Raw genomic sequence first — 9,661 nt, 5'->3', positions numbered from 1 at the left:
TTGTATGTTTAGTAACTATACTCTACATTCACATACACTATACTCTATATTCACACATTCAAAACTCTATATTCACAGGTCCTATGCTCCACATTCACAACTTGAGAACTCCACATTCACACATTACAGGGCTACAAGTTGCTAGAACTTCTTAACTCTATTACAGATTCACACATGCATAACTCTACATTCACGATTTCTATGCTCCATATTCACAATTTGAAACCTCCACATTAACACATTTCTGGACAACTCTACATTCACACAATCATAAATCTACATTCACGATTTCTATACTCTACATTCACACTTTGAAACCTCTACATTCACACATTTTTGAACAACTCTATATTCAGTAATATGTTTACTAACCTTATATTGAAATCGGTTATTGGTAGACATTAACTTTGTCAATTATGCTATTGTCAATATAGTAATTTATCAGCTTTTAATTTTTATGAATATGGAATGATATTGTTAACAAAAAATGGAACGTTAATAAAAATAATATACAAAAGTCAAATTATTATTCAATGACTAAATTAGAAATATTCTTTTTAATATATTGTAAGATCTATAACTAGTTTTCTTATTCTTCTTCTTAAAAGGTTGAATCCTCAATTCCAAGACCTCACACCCCGGTCTGACAGAACATTTGGGAAGATGTAAATCACAATTACTCAATGACTCAGTAGACATGGTCAAATACCAGTGCGTACAAGAGATCTGTCCACTTTGAACGTAATTCAGGTTCAAACCTTGGTCTCTTTTTTCAAATACTGCCTACCGAAGTACTGAACCAGTGAGCTAAGCTCGTACCAACATGGTAACTAGTTTTCTGCCTGATGGTGTAAATGTAAACGGGGGTACGGATTTACACCACGTGTGTTTGATTGTGTATGATGTAGTGTATGGAGTGTGTATGCTTGGGGAGGAAAGCTATGGTTTCCTCCCTGGAGAAGATGAGCCAAGAACAAGAGAGAGAGAGTGAAGGATGGACATGATGAAAGGATCAAAGTGATCCATGGATTTCAGGATGCCAATACAAGGAGGGTCAGGTCCTTTATATAGAAATAGGACCTGACCCTTCAGGAATATAATATTACATTTGACCCTTAACAATTTCTAAGGGACACCCGACCTTTTAAGGGTACAACAATACACGGACTATACATTATATTTCTACAGTAGTCCCTGGGGTATTTACCCATCACAAGTCCCCCACTTCTTGAATCTGCGAGAGTCGTCAGGTTCGAGAAGTAAAATGTGCTCCGGGCGGCCAACTTGTTACAAGCAAAGTCTCCCCGGTCTGAATGCCTTAATAGTCTGTGATGAACCCCTCAAGTTTGAGTTGAGCATAAGGGGCGTGATTTACGCTGGTTGCCTCGTTAAAAACCTTAGGCTAAGAAAAACCCTATGGGAAAAAACCTAGCTAAGGGAAAAAGAGTACAACCAAAAAGGCGTAATCATTTAAAGACAATAAAAGGGGGTTGTCTTGGTTTTATGCAGTTTGATCAGCTTTTCTAGGTTGAATCTCTAGCGATTTTTCATGTCCATTGTCCAGTGAGCTTTTCACAAATTCATCATCCTGCAAAAAGTTGAGATAAAAATGCAGATATGCACGTCATGCATGCAGGTCAAACAAAAAACCCCACACGAAAAATTCGTGCAAGTTGAACAAAACCCCAAACGAAAAATTCGTGCAGGTCAAATAAAAAACCCCAAACGAAAAATTCGTGCAGGTCGGATGCAACCCCAAACGAAGACTCGTGCAGGCCGAACGCACCCCAAACGAAGACTCGTGCAGGCCGAACGCACCCGAAACGAAGACTCGTGCAGGTTGAACGCAACCCCAAACGAAGACTCGTGCAGGCCGAACGCACCCCAAACGAAGACTCGTGCAGGCCGAACGCACCCCAAACGAAAATTCGTGCAGGTTGAACAAAACCTCAAACGAAAGTTTCGTGTAATTTTTTTTTTTTTAATACAATGGTCCTATACAATGTACATCGGCTACAATTTTCAATCTCTAGCCAAATCTAGGAACATTGTAGTTCTAATTCCGAGTAGCATGTTGAAGCTGGCCTCCTGAATAATTGCTGGAGCATCTTCAATTTCTCAAGCAACATATGCTACTAGGTTCTTGTAAATACTCCACAGCATTCTGATCAATCTGATAGAGAACCTGTGAACTTAAAAATTCTAAGAATATTGTTAATGATTGACATAATCATTCAAATAAACATAATCAATTATTATATTATAACATATATAATTATATATATATATATATATATATATATATATTTATTTATTTTTTTACTTAAAAATATAACGTGGGGGACAAAGTCCCCCACTTTATGCAAAGTAGCCTTTTTTTTTTTTTTTTTTTAATATAACGTGGGGGACAAAGTCCCCCACTTTATGCAAAGTAGCAGCAGCTTTCGGCTGTTGCTACTTTTGCCTTTTTTTTTTATATTATTATAATAATAATAATAATAATACATAACACGGAGTAATATTATAATAATATGAAGAGGAAACAAAACTCCTGTTCATCATCTTCAACATTTCTCCATTTTGGTCCGTGACTTTGCGAGGGAGAGAGATCGCCGGAGATGGGGGGAGACGGTGGCTGGCGGCGGTGAGTGGAGGCGGTGTTTGAAGATGGTGGCCACTGTTCTTCGCAACTTTCCACCGTTCTTTCTTTTTTCGCAAAATGGAGCCGACGCCGCTACTACTCTCGCCCTCGTCGGGTCTGCTGCGTCGCCGGAGGTGGTGGTGGCGGTGCATATGACGTTGTTCTCCTTCCCGCATGCGTTTTGCCTCATTTTGAGGTCTTTCGACGCGTCGAGTGCCACTTTCGACGCGTCGAACGTCCAAAAAAATGGCCAGAACCTCCGTAGTGAAGACGAAAAATCAGTCTCGGCGAGTATTTTGCAGTCCAAAATTATGATCCCTCAATGGGTTTTCAGCTTTCGATCATCTTCATTTCATTTTTTTTTTGTTGATGGTGGTTGCGACTTTCGCCGGACGATGGTGTGCAGGAGGTTGGTGGAGGCCGTGGTGGCAGCAACGACTTCGGCCGGGTAGAAATCTGCGCAGTTGTCAGCGACTCCGGTGGAACTGGTCAATGAAGTTATTGTTAATGGTGATGAGGATGGTGGTGAACACCATCCCGTTGATTAGAGGAACACGGCATTTCGTCGCGATCCCCACAGACGGCGCCAATGATGGTGTAAATGTAAACGGGGGTACGGATTTACACCACGTGTGTTTGATTGTGTATGATGTAGTGTATGGAGTGTGTATGCTTGGGGAGGAAAGCTATGGTTTCCTCCCTGGAGAAGATGAGCCAAGAACAAGAGAGAGAGAGTGAAGGATGGACATGATGAAAGGATCAAAGTGATCCATGGATTTCAGGATGCCAATACAAGGAGGGTCAGGTCCTTTATATAGAAATAGGACCTGACCCTTCAGGAATATAATATTACATTTGACCCTTAACAATTTCTAAGGGACACCCGACCTTTTAAGGGTACAACAATACACGGACTATACATTATATTTCTACAGTAGTCCCTGGGGTATTTACCCATCACTGCCTATGTGCTAAGAGGTGATTATAGAATGAACAAAAAATCACATTAATAACAAATCTTCTAGTAAATGGGGAAATAATCTCAGGCCAACTTTTCTGAGACTAGGTTCAACCCTTCTCCACTGCAAAACCAAGTTTAAAAACCACACCAAACAACATAAATCCAATATCATTGCAGCAATCCATCCCTGAACCAAGAAAAAGTGACAATGTCATCCAAACACCAGCAGTCTAAGAGCCACAAGCTCATCATCTTCATCTTCTTCCTTTTCATCTTTCTCTGTGTAATGAGGCAAAGGCTCTCAGCTTCCAACCTACAAAGCCAATGGCATGATGATCCGCAACCACCATTGGAGAAAATCCCACCCTCTCTAGCTGATGCACTTGTCCACTATGCTACAGCAAACAGGACTCCCCAGCAAACCTTACAGGAAATCTCCCTCACCAAAACAGTCCTTCAGAACAGATCACCCTGCAACTTCCTGGTCTTCGGGCTTGGATTCGACAGCTTGTTGTGGAAATCCCTGAATCACAACGGGCGCACTGTCTTCCTGGAAGAGGATGGCGATTGGATAGAGCGCGTGAAAGGGATGGGGCTTTCTTTAGAAATCTACCATGTAGAGTATGATACTCAAGTTGAGGAAGCTGTGGAGTTGCTGGAGGATGGGAAGAGGGATGAAGAGTGCAAGAAGGTGACGGATCCGAGATTCTCCAACTGCATACTGGCACACAAGAAACTGCCCAAGGTAGTGTACGATACAGAATGGGATTTGATCATGGTGGATGCGCCCAAGAGCTGGTCTAAAGAACTGCCTGGAAGAATGACGGTGATTTACACGGTCGGGTTGATGGCAAAGAACAGATCGCCCGGGGCCAAAACCGATATCTTTGTGCACGATGCTGATAGGTGGGTGGACAACAAATTTTCAAGGGCCTTTCTCTGTGAGGGATACATGAAGGGGCAAGTTGGGATGCTTAGGCACTTCACTATCCTCAGTCACAGGACTTCCTCCAATCTACCCTTCTGTCCATAGCACCTGCAAGCATAAGCATATACTGTCATTATCCACATATCATAAAAACTCTCATCATCCAAAGACATCACAAAAATGATTCACACTTGTTCCTACAGAAGAAGCATAGGATATTTATTTCTTTTAATTTCTCCATTTTACACTGGATTTTAATATCAATTTGTGTTCCATGTTTTCTGTATTATTTAATGTGTTGATTGATATGAATTGCAGTGCATTTTTTTAACTCTTTTTCATATTCATTGTCCACATATAAATGATCATTTCACCACTATATGATCAAATGCACTCATGCCATTTAAGATGTTATGAGATCAATACCTTGTCTTCCATCCTGCCTAATGTGAGGAGGCATAAGATGATCTTCAACAATAATAAAGATTCTGTAGAAGTAATGTTTAGAGGAAATACAGTTCTTATGATATGTCTTCAAACAAGATAAAGAACTCATAAGTTTCAATGTGAAATTCAATCAGAAAAGGCCTAAATGAAATGTAATCTTTTGCTGTTTACTTTTGCTTTTCATATTTTCTTTACAACATCAACCTGTACATTTGTCACCAAATATCTACTACATCCTCACTGACTACTTCTAGTTCCTACTCAGGCAAACCTCCTCGCCAGTACCCAGATTTGCTAATTCCACATTCAGATAGGAACTTCTGATAGTCAATTTCCAGTTTAGTGTAAGCTTGGGAAATCTTTTCAGATTGGAAATGTTCTTCATTGTCGGAAAACAACTGTCAAAAAAGTGTAAATACGATAACAAACATGGTAAAAACGACTGTGTTCGAGAAGAAACCCAATCTTTAAAAAAAAAAATGCTTTCGATGTTATTAAGAATCCTGCCCTGTCACATACTTACATCAATATCTTGTCTTGAATGATCAGTGTCTGGTGCATCAGGATCCCTTAAGTCACTCAGGGCTAATTTCCACCTGCTTTTAGACCCATGGTTGTCGATGTTGGGTTCATTCATAGCTTGAAGTTTCCCATCACCAACATTTCTATTGAGAAAAGCATCCATGACGCACCTAATGCAAAAGGCTAACAAAGGAACCAGAACTAGGAAACAGCCAGTTGTTTTAGCCTGATGATATTGACAATTTGATTGAGGATGCTACTAAGTTTCCAAAAAGCAATGAAAGCTAATGTTGAAGACTATCTCCACAATTTATGGGACAAATATGGAAAATATGAAAAACGGGCTTACATATGGCAAATGATGTAATGATAGCATTGAAAGCATTTTCTGGTTCAAGTGCCTACTATAGAATTCCAAATGCTGCCGTGTTCCAGACAAATTTCTTCCAGCTACTGGTAATGTAATCTTCGCTGCTGGATACTGGTAAGAAGCATGAGCAACATATAAAATTTCAGATTTCAAGAAAGAATGGGAAATAGTCAGTAAAGATGACAAAAAGTAAGTTCATCAATCTTTACTTTCATTACCTTAAGTCATTATCCTTTCTTTCCTTTTTCTTTTTTAATTTTTTCTTTTTTAATTTTTTTGGAGCAGGGAGGAGGGGTGGAGGTGGACAAATTGATGGGATGGGCGTAAGCCAAAATACCACGTCTCAAATCGAGCAGGGGCTGAACTCAGCCGACGCCCAACACAAATCAATGTATTTCAAAAATTGGAAACAACACCAAGTAGGATGCATCTCATTCTTACGAGTCAAATTATGGTATATAAGCATCTAAATATTAGTCAATGCATCAAAGTAAGGTAACGTCTTTTGGAATGACTTTCTCGAGATTCCTGTAGTATTCTAACCGCCTCCAAAAGTGTCTCTCCTGTTTCCCTTCCTCCAAATTGCGTCTACATGAGCCTATGGGAGTGAGCTGCAAATTTTTTCTTGTTGGAGCCAATAATTGTTAAAAGACTCGGAAGCATTTCTTGTCTGAATGAGACAAAATATCAACGAGAAAACCTCACACATAGCTGTAGCTACACATCCTTGTTATAGCTGGTAGAATACTCATTATTCATAATGTAAACACTTAGCCATGAAAGTGAAAATAAACTGGAAATTTATTAAATTGAATGAGTGTGTAAATCACAATCAAGTCCATAGTTTAGAGAACAACAGCAGTTGATCAATCAATTAAAAAAATGAGTAGAGAACCCTCACCATTCGCGTGCATTCTCCAGGAGAGGAAGGAATATTGAGATGTTTCCCTTGAAGAATAAGGTCATCATCAAGAATATCCCTATTAGCAGCAGCAATTTCATCAATGGGAACCCCATAAAGCTTTGAGATTGTACTCAAATTTTCACCTCTACCATTACCAGAATCGTCATGAACCATAATCAAACGAAATACCATCATTCTTTACATAAAGGAAATTAAAAAAAGATTATTGAAATTCTGAAGAAAACCCAAAATGAAAGAATAATTGATTTTCTCATCAGAAAGCTTACTCTTTCACGACATGAACAGAGATTTTCTTGAATTGGCGTCGACCCTTTGCAGAAAGCTCCTGAACCTGGCATTTCCATCTCTGCAAAGACAAAACCCAGAGGCTATTTTACTCTGTATTTGTTTACTTTTGTTGGAGATGAGGAGAGAAGAAGTACCACAGCAAGAATTGGGAAGTGTTTGTGAATGGAAATTGCGACGAAAAGGGATGTCGAGGAAGCTGGAAGATGGGGTTGACTCAGCTTCAGTTCCATACAGAATCAGCGAATCACCATAAACCATTAACGCTCTGATTAATTCCATTCACAATATCTCTTCTCAACCGGGCGCTTGGATTGAACTATTATGCCGAGTGGTTGTTATCACTATTGTCTTTAGTTAAACAAATGACCCCATGTTTTTCAAAATTCTACTTCTTCCCAATCTATTCAGGAATGTCTTTCAAATGCCCTTTTTTTTTTCTTTTTAATATATGCTTATAGAATAGTATATGTTTAACAATTATGTTAGTTCATATTAGTATGAGAGACAAAACGGATACCTTCATTAGAAAAGTAACAATACTTCCGTCCATATATTTAAAAGTAAAAAACATGAATCTCCTCTTTCTCATTTTACAATCATTGTTTATTCTTACAATTTTTACAATCATGATTCCACAGAACATGATCTTTTCCATTTTACAATCATTATTTCATAGACTATGGTCTACACAATTGTAGAACCATGAATAAAATGTACAATTTTAATATAGCAAAGTTACATTAATTGTATAATTAAAATACATTATTTGTATTAAATATACATTATTTTGTATACTACTAAATAATATATATACAATACATAAATAATATATCTTTATTTAATACATGGTCCATAAGTGTGATCATCGTCTACAAAAAAATTAGTCGACACCCATTGTACTCAATAATTATTGTGTGAATCATTATTCACACAGTTGTACTTTTAGCATATTAAAAATGTGCATTGTATTCAAAAAAAAAATAAACTATTTAAGTACTAAAAGTACATTATTTTAGAAAATGTACATTCAATAATATACTTCTTGTATATTAAAAATATATTTTTTGTTATGATTCACACCATTGTGTGTGAATCATAACAATAATTTGCTCATTGTAGTATATGGGAATATAACATGATTTGGTATATATCTAAATATCGATCTCCTATATTGGTAATTTTGGATCAATATGGTTTGAATTCTACCAAGCCACTTTGAGTTTGGGCAAACGATAAGTGTGATTTGGAAAATAAACACGAGCACAAGAGCATAATTTAATTTCCACATAATTAACATCTCTGAAATTGCAATGAAAGCCCAATCGCCAAATTAAAATAAAAACACATACAAACCCAATTTTATTTTAATTATTCTCACAATTTCTCACGTAGACAACATATTAGATATTACTATGGAGACGATTCTTGAACACTGAATCTAGTAGTGGTAAGATTGACAGGGCGTGGAGGCGACGGAGGCCGAGCATCACCATCGTGCCCGTCGTCTTCCACGTCGTCGCAATATCCACGCAGAACGTCGCTCTCGTCGGCCGTAAACCCGAGGGAGCCAAACACGGCGGGCCAACACTTGCGCCCAACGATCCTAATCGCGCGGCAACAGCTGGGCCCAAGATAAGCCTCCCCGTTCATGAAGAACAGAATCACCTCTCCCGTGCAGGATTGCAGCTGAAACAGCGAGTCCCAGCACTCTGAAACCTCGTCTCCCTCGCCACCGTCTAGCTTTAGCCTGGTGAGGAGCGTGGATTTCGCGCTCAGCGGTCGAGCCACGGCGGCCGTGGAAGCTACGGAAAGTAGTAGGAGAGCTTTGAGAATGAGGTTTGAAGTTTTAGCAGCCATGGCGGTGCAGAGAAAAGTTTGGGTTGATTAGTTTAATTTGTTAAGGTGATCCTGGATGGAGATTATTTATATACAAGAAGAAGGCATGCAGATCGACTTGATGATCAAGCTGAGGGGTATAATTAATGGGAAAACAAAAAGATTTGTAACTTACATGCGAATTATTAGACGATGTAAAGTGCATTATATTATTCATTTCAAATTAATACCCAGCTAGTGCATGCAATTAAGTAGAGATGTCAACCGGCTCGATTTCTCACTACCTTGTCTAAGTTGTTGGATTTAACAATACACACTTATCATGATCCACATTGCAATGTGATATAAAAAATAATATTCAATATATTAAAAATGAACTTACATGTGTATCATGACTGTATTACAAGTAGATAACACCGCCTACAGGCTCAATTACATAACCTCTCAAATGAAAGAGTCACTACATGTCATCTGATCACAAAGTCTCTCATAACCTCCCAAATGAAAGATTCACTACATGTCTTCTGATCACAAAGTGTTTGGCAGAACATATCTATTATACTTTAAATTATTAAAATAAAATAAGATAATCAAAGACATGTAAATATTTTTTAAAAAATTATGTTTATAATGACACCGTTCATTTATTAATTTATTTATTTATATCTTATAAGAAAATTGATCGAAAAGCTAAATCTACATTACCCAAATGATATATGTTGCCTATTATTATATCACTTTGA

General features: G+C 38.1%; 3 protein-coding genes across 5 annotated transcripts; 1 reads left to right on the top strand and 2 right to left on the bottom strand.

The window, feature by feature from the left end:
- Window positions 1–3,603: 3,603 nt before the first annotated feature.
- Window positions 3,604–4,813, top strand: LOC116016545 (glucuronoxylan 4-O-methyltransferase 2-like). The gene has a single exon (XM_031256862.1). The coding sequence runs from the start codon at window positions 3,811–3,813 to the stop codon at window positions 4,633–4,635; it is 825 nt and encodes a 274-aa protein (XP_031112722.1). The 5' UTR covers window positions 3,604–3,810; the 3' UTR covers window positions 4,636–4,813.
- A 181-nt stretch (window positions 4,814–4,994) lies between these two features.
- Window positions 4,995–7,381, bottom strand: LOC116016544. Of its 3 annotated transcripts, none has more exons than XM_031256859.1 (6): window positions 7,217–7,381; window positions 7,061–7,140; window positions 6,771–6,969; window positions 5,849–5,980; window positions 5,501–5,725; window positions 4,995–5,375 (listed from the first exon to the last, which is right to left on the bottom strand). In XM_031256859.1, exons 1-6 carry the CDS (start codon window positions 7,310–7,312, stop codon window positions 5,235–5,237), a joined length of 873 nt encoding a protein of 290 aa, XP_031112719.1. In that variant the 5' UTR covers window positions 7,313–7,381; the 3' UTR covers window positions 4,995–5,234. The 3 variants fall into 3 exon arrangements, with proteins under 3 accessions (XP_031112719.1, XP_031112720.1, XP_031112721.1); XM_031256860.1 differs by having other exon boundaries at window positions 6,771–6,918; XM_031256861.1 differs by having other exon boundaries at window positions 6,771–6,849.
- A 1,111-nt stretch (window positions 7,382–8,492) lies between these two features.
- On the bottom strand, window positions 8,493–8,939 carry LOC116016076 (egg cell-secreted protein 1.1). The gene has a single exon (XM_031256240.1). The coding sequence runs from the start codon at window positions 8,937–8,939 to the stop codon at window positions 8,493–8,495; it is 447 nt and encodes a 148-aa protein (XP_031112100.1).
- Window positions 8,940–9,661: the final 722 nt, after the last annotated feature.

This window comes from Ipomoea triloba, chromosome 4, assembly GCF_003576645.1.
Source record: "Ipomoea triloba cultivar NCNSP0323 chromosome 4, ASM357664v1".
In the NCBI taxonomy this organism is placed as follows: Eukaryota; Viridiplantae; Streptophyta; class Magnoliopsida; order Solanales; family Convolvulaceae; genus Ipomoea; species Ipomoea triloba.
The sequence above is the reverse complement of the archived record's forward strand: the minus strand, read 5'-3'. Positions and strand labels throughout refer to the sequence as shown.